The sequence below is a fragment of the Felis catus genome, chromosome D1, assembly GCF_018350175.1.
Source record: "Felis catus isolate Fca126 chromosome D1, F.catus_Fca126_mat1.0, whole genome shotgun sequence".
NCBI classification, from domain to species: Eukaryota; Metazoa; Chordata; class Mammalia; order Carnivora; family Felidae; genus Felis; species Felis catus.
The window spans coordinates 77,032,115-77,048,215 of record NC_058377.1 but is presented as its reverse complement, the minus strand read 5'-3'; the positions used below and the strand labels follow the sequence as shown (position 1 = coordinate 77,048,215).

Here is a 16,101-nt window from a genome sequence, read left to right as displayed (position 1 = left end):
GATTCATACCCACATTCCCAAAACTCTTAACACAATGCTAGTGTGATGGCTGTTCTCAATAATTTTTTTTTCTGAAATAAAACTCACATGATTTTGTGATATTTAACATCTTATGTATTAACCACCATCCACACAACTAGTTATGCCAAGCCAAACAGAAAATAAATCCGACTTGATATGGTTTTTATTACTTCTAGTCCTTCAAACATTTGACATATATGCATTACTTGTCCCATGTGTACCTACACTGTTCTAGGGGGTGGAGGGACAGTGGCAAAATATGAACAAGGTCTCTGTCCTCAATTTGTACCCTTGTGGCAAGAGACAATTACACACACAGGTATGTACAACAAATTGAGAATTAAAAAATGTTACAAAAGATAGCAAAGAGAGTGATTTAGTGAAGTCACCAGAAAAGGACTACTTCAGATAAAATGGTCAGGGAGTGGGATTTGAGCTGAGAATTATATAAAGAAAAAAGACAGCCATATAATGACAGGCAATGAGTGTTCCAGACAGAACAGCAAAGGCAAAAGCTCTGAAACTGGCTGAGTTCATTGTACGTTCAAGGCATGAAAAGATTAAAAAGGCTAACTAACATCGATAGGAGTTAAATCCAAGAAGTAGGTAGAGGCAATATTACCTAAAGCCTCTAAGTCCACATGAAGATTTTAGAAATTTATTTTTCATTCAGTGGGAAGGCATTAGAAAGGTGTAATACAAAAATGAAATGATCTGACATATATATATGTTGCACCATGAACAGAACAGAGCACCATGAGAGCACCATGAACAGAGTGCTCTCAACTACCAAAGAAAAACTGAATGATGGCCAGACTTCTGTTCTTATTAAGACCCATTCACAAAGTTACTTCCAAAAGTGTGGAAATGAAAGGGCATTCAGATTAAGGATTACCTGAATTAAAAATGCCACTAATAAAAACAACTCTACTGCCTTGTCAAGGAGTCGAGTTTGCTATAGTTTTCCTGTGCAGAACAGAGATCAGTTCATGGAAGAAGAAAGTGCCTCCTCAGGGAGGGCAGGAGATTTGATCCCCAGGCATTCAATTTAGCATGGAAGAGAAGACTCCACAGGTGAGGTGACCATGACATCTGTCAACTGAACGGGGACATTTATGGGAGTCACAGGGTGCTATGGATAATTACATCAGAACAACAGGCATAAACTGGAACTGTACCTGGTATCTGGGGTGTAGAGTTACCCTTCATTTAGGCTTGAGTCTCAACCTGTATCGAACCAACTATGTGGCTAGGAACAAGGTATCACCTTTCTGAGACTGATTTCTTTATCAGTCACATGAAGTGGTTGCATTTTTCTCAGTGACTGAATACTAACTACTAAAGGGTCTTACTGAAGAGACAGAAGAATGAAGTCCATTTCACACTCACAGAGCAAATATACTGACAGTGGTACAGCGTGTCAAGCCACAGAAACATACATCAGGGTAAAGCTACAGTTAGCAGAGGACAAGAGTGAGAGCTCCTATGAAGACATCAAAAAATGCCTCATGGGGGTCTCGTGGCACATGAGCTGAATTGAGGAAAAAGAACAGAAATTTGTATATGAATCAACATGATCAAAGAAAAGATAGGGTCATCTTCGATTCAAAGTTCTGTTCTCTCCCAGCCAGAAGGGAGAGCATAAGCAAAGGCACATAAGTGTGCAAGGCCATGGCAGGTCCAAGCAGTTATAAAATTGGTTTAACTAGGTGATCTCTCAGCCCCTTTATCCAATAAAAAGCCAAGAGTCTCCCATTTAATGAGGTCAAATACACTGTTTAAAAATGACATTTTTATTTTTAGTGCCCAAATATAACACCACATATGTCAGTATTCCATCTCTCTACCTCCATTTCTCAGTAACAACTGCCATTCTATCTATGCCTATTCACGTAACATTTATTCACACTGAGGTACACACATACAGAAGTTCTTGGCCAATGTAAAGGAAGTATCTGAAGACCCAGGATAAATGGAAACCTCTCCCTAAGGTCACAGATCTTTATTTTAAGAATAAAAGAAACATATACAGAGCCGGGGGCAGAGTGCTGAATATGTAGGAAAATTTAAGATAACAGTAACTAACATTCAGTCCACATTTAACAGGTGTCAATTCAACTAGTTCTCCCAGCACTCCTCTGACCTAGATAGAACATTTCCATTTTTCAGATGAGATAACTGAGGTGTGGACTAGATAAGATCTTGGCACAGGGAACTTAGAAATGACAGAGCTAGACTCTGACTGCAGGGAGTCTGGGTCTAGGATCCATGCTTTTCACAACTATACTGCATGCCTCTCAACAGTGGCGTCAAACTGTGGTGGACAGTTCACGCTGTGCACCCACTGTTCCCTAATTCATCTTTACTGTAAAACAACCTCAGGGGAGAAGTCGGGAAAAACAGAAAAACATTAGATGGATCTCAGTAGCAACCATTAAAAAAAAAAGATATGCAACGAGCAAAGACAAGAGAATGAATGAATTTTCAAAATCAAATTCGCATTTTCTAATTCAGCAGTCTGGACCCAAAGCCAGAATGCTTGCCCTTTAGGTCTGTCCAAATCAGCCTAAAGAATTTAGCTGAGTTCACAGGACATGACATAAGTGGAATGGCCAAGGTTCTCACGGAAACAATTAGAGTTTTGATCAGTTGTTTGTATTTTATGAAAGTTGTAGGGTCTTGAAGATGAAAAACTGTTAATTTCCTCTGTTCAGCATTTAACAGAATCTCAAGCAGAACAGTGGTGAAAGGAAACTTTGTAAGGATGATGGTGGTAATAACAATAATAAGGTTAATGCAGCTATATTATGTTTGCATAACAATGTAAAGCTTACAATTTTTAAATGTGTGGTATCCCACTTAATCCTGGCAACACATATATATCATTATTCTACTTTTATCACTTTCACAGAAGAAGGCTCACAGAGGTGCAGTATAAGAGCTGGAATTTAAACTAAACTTTCTCAGTCTAGTAGTATTTCTTCTCCCACTTCTGTTTCTCAAACTGTTAAAAATTTCAGCAAGCCATCATGATTTTACTTCAAAAGAACTAAAAGCCACAGCATACAGACTCAGGCTTTGATACTCTGACTGCCCCAGTTTCCATATAAAAATCCTAAAACCCCACACGGCATAATCCCTACCTAATCCCTGAATTGTTGAGGGAGGAAATTTGAAAACTAATGAGTTTAACCAGCAAGGGGTCATATTTTAACACAGAAGCTGAAAAGAGTGCCAAAGCAGGCTGCCCCTCCTGCAAAGGTCCAGAAGGATGAGGGCATGGCTAAAAGCTGCTTACCAATACAGGACTCCCCGGACAGTGAATAGGTCCCATCGTCATGGAAACCGCTTCTGCACTCACAGTGGTACCACCCTGGCAGGTTAACGCAGCGGGAATGGTTGTGGCACTCAATGATTCCCTCTGTGCATTCATCAATATCTGCCTCAGAGAAAAACACAAGCCCACCAGGACATTAAATTCTTTTGACACTAACCTTTCAGTAAACACCTAAAACATGCTCATGTCAACATAGCAGTTAAAACTGGTTAGTCACCCAAAATGAAAGTCGCAGGAAAAATCAAATCCCATTTTTACCCCCGAATCCAAACAAATTGAATGCTATGGGTGTGTTCTCATATACTAAATAATAAATGAGAGCTGATGATCATGAAGACATCCTATCCTGTTTTGTTGGCTTCTGCATAATCAAAAAGTAAATTGAGGATGTTTGGCAGACTTTAGATATTGAGTATATATGGCTTTTTCTTTATGGTTTCCAAAACAGTAATTCCAGATATTGTGTGCTGTTCCTTGGAAATATCTATGAATAAATAAGCTCAGGAAACTCTAGGTTAAATAGTGTTAAACGGGTTTCTTTTGTACAGCGGTATCAAAGAGACAGCATATTCATATGCCTTGCAAAGCTCAGAAAGAAGAATACTATGCACTGTTTTCCAAATTTCTGTGCCTGAGGGTTACTTTTTCTTGGGATACCTCTAGGATCCTGTGAGACTAATGTTTTGGGAAGCATAGTTGGGTAACTACTGCTCCAATTACTTTATTTACAATTTTTTAAATATTTATTTTTGAGAGAAAGAGAGAGAGAGAGGCGGGCAGAGAGACAGGTACACACGGAGAATCCAAAGCAAGCTCCAGGCTCTGAGCTGTCAGCACAGAGCCTGACGCCAGGCTTGAACTCACAGACGGCAAGATCATGACCTGAGCCAAAGTCGGATGCTTAACCCACTGAGTCACCCAGATGCCCCTGTTCAGAATTCTTTTAAAGCTTAAGTACTTGATTTATGAGAGTCAATGAGAGATCCTCATTCTTCAAATCATTCCTGATGGAAGGACATGTTCTGGGCTTTGTTTGCTCTAGGATCTGGCTTTTTCACATAAGCAAATGCCTAGATCATGCACAGATTCTCTAGCCCAGAGGCTTGCCTCTGAGCTGAAGGAGTTGACACCACTGTAGAAAGACGAGCTGTCAATTGTCATGCCAGGGTCAGCTCATTTTTAGAGAATCTCTCCATGTAATTATTTGTTGGAATACAGCAATTGTTGCCTGGGAATCTTTTACCAGTTCTCCTGTTAATATCTTAACTATGACAGTCTTATACAAATGGAAATCTAATTAATATTGGGATATAACACATCACGAATAAAACACATTTTGGAATCTTTTTCAGCAGTGCCCTGCTGTAGGCATCATCTCAGGGGCAATCAGCTACCATTGTTTCTATTACCTTGACATGTCCTAAGGTGTGCACAGGGCTGTGAATGTAGCTTGCAACCTGTCAGTCTCATGTCATGGCATTCCAGCCAAGTAAAGAGAGAAAAAGTGCAGCTCTTTATACTAGGCAAATCCAGCTTTGTGTTGTTGCTGCTGTTGTTGCCGGCTGCCACCTTCCTCCTTTACGATTTGTTATCCTACAGTCCTTATAGTTCTTTGACACATAGCATCCCTTAGGTTTCTTTTTCCTCATTATTTTTTTCATTTTAATTTCAGTATAGTTAACATACAGCATTATATTAATTTCAGGTGTACAACATATTGATTCAACAATGCTATACATTACTCAGTGCTCATAATGATAAATGTGCTCTTTAATCCCCATAAGCTATTTCATGCATCCCCCCTCCCCCCTCTGGTAACATGAGTTTGTTCTCTGTAGTTAAAAGTCTGTTTTTTGGTTTTCTCTTTTTTTTCACTTCCTTGTTTGTTTCTTAAATTTCACACATGAGTGAAATTATATAGTATTTGTCTTTCTCTGACTTATTTTGCTTACCATTATACTCTCTAGCTCCATCTATGTCACTGCAAATGGCAAGATTTTATTCTTTTATGGCTGAATAATACTCCATTGTATATATATACCACATCTCTGTCCATTCATCCGTAAATGGACACTTGCTTGGGCTATTTCCATAATTTGGCTATGGTAAAATACATACACTGAAATACTAATATGACATCATGCTGCAATAAACATGGGGGTTGGTGGGGGCATGTATCCTTTTGAGTTAGTGCTTTTGTATTTTGGGGGATAAAAAACCCAGTAGAGTGATCACTGGATCATAGGGTGATTCCATTTTTAAATTTTTGAGGAATGTCCATAGTGTTTTTCACAGTGGCTGCACCCGTTTGCATTCCCAATACATGAGGGTTTCTTTTTCTACACATCCTCACCAACACTAGTTCTTTCTTGTGTTGTTGATTTTAGCCATTCTGACAGGTGTGAGGTGATATCTCATTGTAGTTTTGATTTGAATTTCCCTCATGATGAGTAACATTGATCACTCATGATCTCTTCATGAGTTTCTCTTCTGTTTGTCATCTGTATGTCTTCTTTGGAGAAATGTCTGTTCATGTCTTCTGCCCAATTTTTTAATATATTTTTTTAAATGTTTATTCACTTTTTGAGAGACAGAGACAGAGTGTGAGCAGGGCAGGGGCAGAGAGAGAGGGAGACATGGAATCCGAAGCAGGTTTCAGGTTCTGAGCTGTCAGCACACAGCCTGATGCGGGGCTTGAACTCGCGAACCATGAGATCATGACCTGAGCCAAAGTCGGATGCTTAACCCACTGAGCCACCCAGGCGCCCCTTCTGCCCAATTTTTATATTGGATTATTTGTTTTTTGGGTGTTGAATTGTATTATTTCTTTAAAAATTTTTTAAAATTATTTATATGAGAGAGAGACAGAGAGAGAGAGGGAGAACGAGTGGGGAAGTGGGGCAGGGAAAGGCTCAGGGCCAGCATGGAGCCTGATACAGGGCTTGAATTCATGAACTGTGAGATCATGACCTGAGCTGAAGCTAAGAGTCAGACAGTCAACCAACTGAGCCACCCAGGCACCCCTGTATTAGTTCTTTATGTATTTTGGATACTAAACCTTTATTGGATATGTCATTTGAAAATATTTTCCCCCATTTCATAGGTTGCCTTTTAGTTTTGTTGACTGTTTCCTTCACTGTGCAGAAACTTTTATTTTGAAGTAGTCACAATAGTTTATTTTTGCATTTAATTACCTTGCCTCAGAAGACATATCCAGAAAATGTTGCTATGGCCAATTTCAGAGACATGACTGGCTATGCTCACTTCTAGGATTTATATGGCTTAAGGCCTCACATTTATGTCCTTAATCCATTGTGACTTTATTCTTGTGTATGGTACAAGAAAGCAGTCCAGGTTTTTTTCCATGTAGCTGTCCAGTTTTCCCAGCAATATTTGAAGAGACTGTTTCCCATTGTATATTCTTTCCTCCTTTGTTGAAAATTAATTGACTATATAGCTGTGGGTTTGGCCTTTCTATTCTGTTCCATTGATCTTTGTGTCTTATTTATGCCAGTGCCATACTGTTTGACTACTTCAACTTTGTAATATAACTTTAAATCTGGAATTGTGATACCTCCAGTGTTGTTACTCTTTTTGTGAGATTACATTGGCCTTTTAGGGTCTTTTGCAGTTACATGCAAATTATAGGATTACTTTTCTGGTTCTGTGAAAAATCCTATTGAAATTTTGATAGGGATTGAATTAAATGTGTAGATTGCTTTGGGTAGTATAGACATTTAAAGAGTATTTGTTCTTCCAACCCGTGAGCATGGAATACCTTTCCATTTGTTTATGTCATCTTCACTTTCTTTCATTAGTGTTTTAGTTTTCAGAGCACAGGTCTTTTACTTCTTCAGACAAGTTTATTCCTAGGTATTTTATTATTTTTGGTGCAACTGTAAATGGGATTGTTTTCATTACACTCTCTGCTGTTTCATTATTAGCCTATAGGAATGCAACAGATTTCTGTACACTGATTTTGTATCCTATGATATTAGTGAATTCATTTATCACTTCTAGTAATTTTGTAGAGGAATCTTTTGGGTCTTGTATATATAGGATCATGTCATCTGCAAATAGTGAAAGTTTTACTTTTTCCTTACCAGTATGAAGGTCTTTTATTTCTTTTGTTGTCTTATTGCTATTACTAGGAATTCTATTACTATATTTAATAAGAGTGGTGAGAGTGGACACCCTTATTTTGTACCTGAACTTAGGGTAAAGGCTCTTGGTTTTTCCCATTATGATGTTCACTGTGGGTTTTTCATATAAGGCTTTTATTATGTTGAGGTATGTTTCATGTAAATCTACTTTGTTGAGATTTTTTTTTCAAATAATGAGTGAATGTTGTACTTTGTCAAATGCTTTTTCTATATCTATTGACATGATCATGTGATTTTTATACTCTTATTGACGTGATGTGTTACACTGTTTGTGAATGTTGAGCCACCATTGCATCCCAGGAAAAAATCCCACCTGATCATGGTAAATGATTTTTTAATGTATTGTTGGATTTGATTTGCTAGTATTTTGTTACAATTTTTGCATCTCTGTTCATCAGTGATGTTGGCCTATAGTTCTCTTTTTTGGTGTTAACTTTATCTGGTTATCATATTAGGGTGATGATGGCCTCATAGAATGAATTTGGTACCTTTCCTTCCTCTTCTACTTATTGGAATCATTTGGGAAGAATAGGTATTAACTCTTGTTTAAATGTTTGGTAAAGTTTGCCTATTCAGCCATCTGGTCCTGGACTTTTGTTTGTTGAAAGTTATTCTGTTTCTTCCTCCTTAAGTTTTGGTAGGTTATATGTTTCTAGAAATTTATCCATTTCTTCTAGGTTGCCCAATTTGTTAGTATAAATTATTTCATAATATTATCTTACAATTGTATATATGTATGTGTGTGTGTGTGTGTATATATATATATATATATATATATATATATATATATATATATCTGTGAGGTTAGTTGTTATTTCTCTTTTCATTGTGATGTTGTTTGAGTCCTCTTTTTTGGGGGGATGAGTATGGCTGAGGTTTATCAATTTTGTTGATCTTTTCAAAGAATCAGCTCCTGGTTTCATTGTTCTGTTCTATTGTTTTTCAGTTTCTACATCATTGATTTCTGCTTTTATTTGTAACTATTTACTCTTCTACTGGCTTCAGTTTTTTTTTTCTAGCTCCTTTAGGTATAAAGTTAGGTTTTTTTATTTGTGATTTTTCTTGCTCTTGAGGTAAGCCTGTGTTGCTATAAATTTCTGTCTCAGAACTTCTTTTGCTGCATCCCAAATACTCTGGACCATTGTATTTTAATTTTCACTTGTTTCCATGTATTTTTTAACTTCTTTTATTTTCTGGTTGACCCATTCATTGTTTACTAACATGTTATTTAACTTCAATGTATTTGTGCTCTCTCAAGACTTTTTCTTGTGGTTGATTTCTAGTTTCATAGTGTTGGGTCAGAAAAGATGCACAGTATGAACTGGATCTTTTTGAATTCATTGAAATTCCTTTTGTGGCCGATTTGTGATCTATTCTAAAGAAAGTTCAATGTTCCCTTAAAAAGAATGTGTATTCTGCTTTAAGATGGAATGTTCTGAATATACCTGCTAAATCCACCTGGTCCAGTGTGTCATTCAAAGCTACCATTTCCTGATAGAGGATGGTGGGGAAGATGGCGGCATAGGAGGATGCTGGGCTCACCTCCTCCTGCTGATACCTTAGATTCCACCCACAGCAGCCTAAATAACCCATAAAACTACTGGAAGACTAGCAGAATGGACTCTCCAGAGGCAAGTGTAGACAAGAGACACACGGAAGAGGGTAGGAAGGATGGAAAGGTAGTGCATGCTACACAGACTGGCGGGAGGGAGCCGGGGTGGTGGAGGGGCAGCCTGCCGGCAAGGCAGAGCCCCTGAAGTCTGGCTTGCAAAAGTGAAGGGGCTGGACTCCATGAGTTCTGACAGCCAGCGAGTGGGACTTAACATCTGGAATGTTAAAAGTCAACAGCTCTGCTCTTGGAGAGCAGTGAGGGTGAGAGGATGCCTGGAGGGAGAGTTGTTGAGCCCCGGAAGGACAGAAATCGGTGGGGGAACAAAGGTGCTGCCAAGAGCCATCTCCCTCTCCCACCCCCCAGCTGACATTCCAACAGGAACCAGTTCCCATCAATGAACCTGCTAGCACCACACGTACACACAACGCTGTGCTTCTGTGGATCCATCCCTCCCACGGGACTGACTCCCTCCCAGCAATGCAGGGCCCCTCCCACAAGGAACCACCCAATGGCAAAGCGAGTTCAGTCTGCCCATCCTGCCCCTGTGCAACTTGCAGATCCACCCCGGCTAATACGCCTTTGGCCAGATCCCATCAGAGCAGCACCACAAGCCTAGCAGTGTGCAGGTAGCCCAGACAGGGGTCACATCACTCCACAATTCCTGCCCCTGGGAGAGAGGAAGATAAGGTACACACCAGTGGCCCCTAAGGTGGGCTGGGGGAAGACACTGGGTCTGACTGCAGCCCCACCCACCAACACAAGATACTCTGGACAGCACAGGGGAAGTGCCCTGCAGTTTGGAGCTACCGCAGGGGGTACACAAAATGACGAATTGGAAGAATTCTCCTCAAAAGAAATAACAGGAAGTAGCGACAGCTAACAAATTGATCAAAAATGATTTAAGCAATATAAATGGAAGAAGAATTTAGAATAATGGTCATAAAACTAATCCCTGGACTTGAAAAAAGCATAGAGGACAGGAGAGAATCTATTGCTACAGAGATCAAGGGACTAAGAAATAGTCACAAGGAACTAAAAAATGGTATAAATGAGGTGCAAAATAAAATGGAGGTGGCCATAGCACGGATTGAAGAGGGAGAGGAGAGAATAGGTGAATTAGAAGATAAAATTATGGAAAAAGAGGAAGTTGAGAAAAAGAGAGATAAAAACATCCAGGCGTATGAGGGGAGAATTAGAGAACTAAGTGATGCAATCAAACGGAACAATATCCATATCATAGGAACTTGAGAAGAAGAAGAGAGACAGAAAGGGGCTGAAGGTGTACTTGAACAAATCATAGCTGAGAACTTCCCTGATCTGGGGAAGGAAAAAGGCATTGAAATCCAAGACGCACAGAGAACTCCCTTCAGACGTAACTTGAATCAATCTTCTGCACAACCTATCATAGTGAAACTGGCAAAATACAAGGATAAAGAGAAAATTCTGAAAGCAGCTAGGAGTAAACATGCTCTAACTTACAAAGGTAGACACATAAGAATGGTGGCTGACCTATCTACAGAAACTTGGCAGGCCACAATGGAATGGCAGGAAAACTTCAATGTGATGAACAGAAAAAATAGGCAGCAGAGAATCCTTTATCCAGCAAGTCTGTCTTTCAGAATAGAAGGAGAGATAAAGGTTTTCCCAAACAAACAAAAACTGAAGGAATTCATCACTAAACCAGCCCTACAAAAAGATCATAAGGGGGATTCTGTGAGTGAAATGCTGTAAGGAACATAAAGTACCAGAGACATCATTACAAGCATGAAACCTACAGACATCACAATGACTCTAAACCCATATCTTTCCATAATAACACTGAATGTAAATGGAGTAAATGCTGCAACCAAAAGACAGGGTATCAGAATGGATTAAAAAAAACCAAGACCCATCTATTTGCTGTCTACAAGAGACTCATTTTAGACCTAAGGACACCTTCAGATTGAAAGTGAGGGGATGGAGAACTATCTATCATGCTACTGGAAGTCAAAAGAAAGCTGGAGTAGCCATACTTATAGCAGACAAACTAGACTTTAAATTAAAGGTTGTAATGAGATGAAGAAGGGCATTATATAATCATTACAGGGTCTATCCATCAGGAAGAGCTAACAATTATACATGTCTATATGCTGAATACGGGAGCCCCCAAATATATACAACAATTACAAACATAAGGAACCTTACTGATAAGAATGTGGTAATTGCAGGGGACTTTAATACTCCACTTACACAATGGATAGATCAACTAGACACAGGATCAATAAAGAAACAAGGGCCCTGAATGATACATTGTATCAAATGGACTTGACAGATATATTTAGAGCTCTGCATCCCAAAGCAACAGAATATACTTTCTTCTTGAGTGCACATGGAACATTCTCCAAGATAGATCGCATACTGGGTCACAAAACAGCCCTTCGTAAGTATATAAGAATTGAGATCATACCATGCACACTTTCAGACCACAATGCTATGAAACTTGAAATCAATCATGGGAAAAAGTCTGGAAAACCTCCAAAAGCATGGAGGTTAAAGAACACCCTACTAAACAATGAATGGGTCTACCAGGCAATTAGGGATAAATTAAAAAAATAGATGGAAACAAATGCAAATGAAAATACAACAATCCAAACGCTTTGGGATATAGAGAAGGCAGTCCTGAGAGGAAAATACATTGCAATCCAGGCCTATCTCAAGAAACAAGAAAATCCCAAATATAAAGTCTAACAGGACACCTAAAGGAAATAGAAGCAGAACAGCAAAGACACCCCAAACCCAGCAGAAGAGGAGAAATAATAAAGATCAGAGCAGAAATAAACAATATAGAATCTAAAAAAAAACTGTAGAGCAGACCAATGAAACCAACAGTTGGTTTGTTGAAAAAATAAACAAAACTGATAAACCTCTAGCCTCTAGCCAGACTTCTCAAAACAAAAAGGGAGAGGACCCAAAGATATAAAATCATGAATGAAAATGGAATTATTACAGCCAATTCCTCAAAAATATATGCAATTATCAGGGAATACTATGAGAAATTATATGCCAACAAATTGGACAACCTGGAAGAAATGGACAAATGCCTAAACACCCACCCACTTCCCAAACTCAAACAGGAAGAAATAGAAAACTTGAACAGACCCATAACCAATGAAGAAATTGAATCAGTTATCAAAAATCTCTCAACAAATAAGAGTCCAGGACCAGATGGCTTCCCTGGGGAATTGTACCAGACATTTAAAGCAGAGATAATACCTATCCTTCTCAAGCTGTTCCAAAAAATAGAAAGGGAAGGAAAACTTCCAGACTCATTCTATGAAGCCAGCATTACTTTGCTTCCCAAACCAGACAGAGACCCAGGAAAAAAAGAGAACTACAGGCCAATATTCCTGATGAATATGGATGCAAAATCTCAACAAGATACCAGCAAATCGAATTCAACAGCATATAAAAAAAAATTATTCACCATGATCAAGTGAGATTCATTCCTGGGCTGCAGGGCTGGTTCAACATTTGCAAATCAATCAATATGATACATCACATTAATGAAAGAAAAGATAAGAACCATATGATCCTGTCAATAGATGCAGAAAAAGCAGTTGACAAAATTTAGCATATTTTCTTCATAAAAACCCTCGAGAAAGTCAGGATAGAAGAAACATACTTAAACATCGTAAAAGCCAGTAATGAAAAGCCCACAGCTAATATCATCCTCAATAGGGAAAAACTGAGAGCTTTCCCCCTGAGATCAGGAACACGACAGGGATGTCCACTCTCACTGCTGTTGTTTAACATAGTGTTGGAAGTCCTAGCATCAGCAACCAGACAACAAAAGGAAATCAAAGGCATCAAAATTGGCAAAGATAAAGTCAAGTTTTCACTTTTTGCAGATGACATGATATTATACATGGAAAACCTGATTGACTCCACTGAAAGTCTGCTAGAACTGATACATGAGTTCAGCAAAGTCACAGAATACAAAACTAATGTACAGAATTCAGTTGCATTCTTATACACTAATAATGAATCACCAGAAAGACAAATGAAGAAACTGATCCCATTCACAATTACACCAAGAATCATAAAATACCTAGGGATAAACGTAACCAAAGATGTAAAAGATCTGTATGCTGAAAACTATAGAAAGCTTATGAAGGAAAGTGAAGAAGATACAAAGAAATGGAAAAACCTTCTGTGTTCATGGATTGGAAGAATAAATATTGTTAAAATGTCAATACTACCCAAAGCTATGTACACATTCAATGCAATCCCAATCAAAATTGCACCAGCATTCTTCTCGAAGCTAGAACAAGCAATCCTAAAATTTGTATGGAACCACAAAAGACCCCGAATAATGAAAGTAATATTGAAGAAGACGACCAAAGTGGGAGGCATCCCAATCCCAGACTTTAGCCTCTACTACAACGCTGTAATCATCAAGACAGCATGGTATTGGCACAAAAAACAGATGCATAGACCAATGGAATAGAATAGAGACTCCAGAATTGGACCCACAAAAGTATGGCTAGCTAATCTTTGACAAAGCAGGAAAGATACCCAATGGAAAAAGACAATCTCTTTAACAAATGGTGCTGGGAGAACTGGACAGCAACATGCAGAAGAATGAAACTAGACCACTTGCTTACACCATTCACAAAGATGAACTTAAAATGGATGAAGGACCTGAATGTGACACAGGAAACCACCAAAACCCTAGAGGAGAAAGCAGGAAAAAAACCCTTTGACCTCAGCTGCAGCAATTTCTTACTTGACACATCTCCAAAGGCAAGGGAATTAAAAGCAAAAAAGAACTATTGGGACCTCATGAAGATAAAAAGCTTCTGCACTGCAAAGGAAACAATCAACAAAACTAAAAGGCAACCGATAGAATGGGAAAAGATATTTGCAAGTGACTTATCAGACAAAGGGCTAGTATCCAAAACCTGTAAAGAACTCACCAAACTCCACACCCGAAAAACAAATAATCCAGTGAAGAAATGGGCAGAAGACATGAATAGACACTTTTTAAAGAAGAAATCCAGATGGCCAACGGGCACATGAAAAGATGCTTCACGTCACTCCTCATCAAGGAAATACAAATCAAAACCACACTGAGATATCACCTCACGCCAGTCAGAGTGGCTAAAATGAACAAATCAGGAGACTATAGATGGTGGCAAGGATGTGGAGAAACGGGTACCCTCTTGCACTGTTGATGGGAATGTAAACTGGTGCAGCCACTCTGGAAACAATGTGGAGGTTCCTCAAAAAATTAAAAATAGATCTACCCTATGACCCAGCAATAGCACTGCTAGGAATTTACCCAAGGGATACAGGAGTGCTGATCCATAGGGGCACTTGTACCTCAATGTTTATAGCAGCACTTTCAACAATAGCCAAACTATGGAAAGAGCCTAAATATCCATCAACTGATAAATGGATAAATAAATTGTTGTTTATATACACAATGGAATACTACTTGGCAACGAGAAAGAATGAAATATGGCCTTTTGGAGCAACGTGGATGGAACTGGAGAGTGGTATGCTAAGTGAAATAAGTCACCAGAGAAAAACGGATACCATATGTTTTCACTCTAATGTGGATACTGAGAAATTTAACATAAGACCATAGGGGAGGGAAGGGAAAAAAAAGAAAATGTTAGAGAGGGAGGGAGGCAAACCATAAGAGCCTCTTAAAAACTGAGAATAAACTGAAGGTTGATGGGGGTGGGAATGAGGGGAAAGTGGATGATGGGCATTGAGGAGGGCACCTGTTGGGATGAGCACTGGGTGTTGTATGGAAACCAACTTGACAATAAATTTCATATTAAAAAAATAAAGAAAAGCCCTAGTTAAACATACAAACAAACGAACAAACAAAGCTACTGTTTCCTTGTTGTTTTTCTGTTTGGATGATATGTCCATTAATGTATGTGGGGTGTCCACTATTAATTTGTTACTGTTGATTACTTCTTTTATGTTTGTTATTTTGGTGCTTTCATGTTGGGTGTTTAAATATTTACAACTGTTTATCTTCATGTTGTCTCCATTATTATTACATAGTGTCCTTATTTATCGCCTGTTACAGTCTTTGTTCCAAAGTCTATTTTGCCTGATATAAGTATTGCTACCCATGCTTTGCCATCCACTTGTATGACAAATGTTTCTCTATCCCCCCACTTTCAATCTGCAGGTGCCTTTCTTTAGTTTTTGTTTGTCTGAGAATCTATCTCTCCTATTTTGAACAATACCCTTGGTGCATAGAGTATTCCTGGCTGCAGATTTTTCCCTTTTAGCACCTTGAATATATCATGATACTCTCTCTTCGGGCATGTAACGTTTCTGCTGAAAAATCACATGAAAGACATGGGATTTCCCTTGTATCTAACTCTTTTCTCTTGCTGCTTTTAATTTTTTTATCAATACTTTTTAATTACCATTTTAATTATTCTATATCTTGGTGTGGATGTCTTTGTGATGATTTTCTTGGGTGGATCTCTGTGTCACCTGGATCTGGATATCTGTTTCCTTCCCCAGATTCAGGAAATTGTCAGCTATTATTTCTTTGAGTAAATTTTCTCCCCCCTTTTCTCTCTCTTCTCCTGGGAGCCCTATAATGCAAATGTGATTTTGCTTGGTGGAGTCACTGAGTTCCCTAAGGCTAGTCTCAATTTGCATAATTTTCCCCCTCTCATTTCTTCAGGTGATTACTTTCATTACTCTGTCTTCCAGGTCATTAATTCATTCTTCTGGTTTTTCTAGCTTTCTCTAGCTACTTATTCCATCAAGTATACTTTAAAATTTCATTAATTGTATTATCTCTGATTGGTTCTTTCTTTTCTCTTGTTAAATGTCCTCCATTTGAAGTGATGTCCTCTGCTCTTTTCTCAAGTTCAGCGAGTATCTTTATGATCATTACTTTAAATTCTATCAGGCATATTACTTGTCTCTTTTTCAATTAGGTCTCTTGC

At 38.6% G+C, this 16,101-nt stretch overlaps 1 protein-coding gene across 5 annotated transcripts in view; it reads right to left on the bottom strand.

Moving 5' to 3' along the window:
- NELL1 (neural EGFL like 1) overlaps positions 1-16,101 on the bottom strand; it is an 883,212-nt gene that overhangs the window by 42,080 nt on the left and 825,031 nt on the right. For 4 of the 5 annotated variants that reach the window (XM_003993068.5, XM_045039061.1, XM_045039060.1 and 1 more), the window contains one exon: positions 3,320-3,460. The exons of the other annotated variant lie outside the window; for it this stretch is intronic. In XM_003993068.5, coding sequence (XP_003993117.2) covers positions 3,320-3,460 — 141 coding nt within the window. The remainder of the gene's footprint in view (positions 1-3,319; positions 3,461-16,101) is intronic. 5 annotated transcript variants of the gene reach the window in all.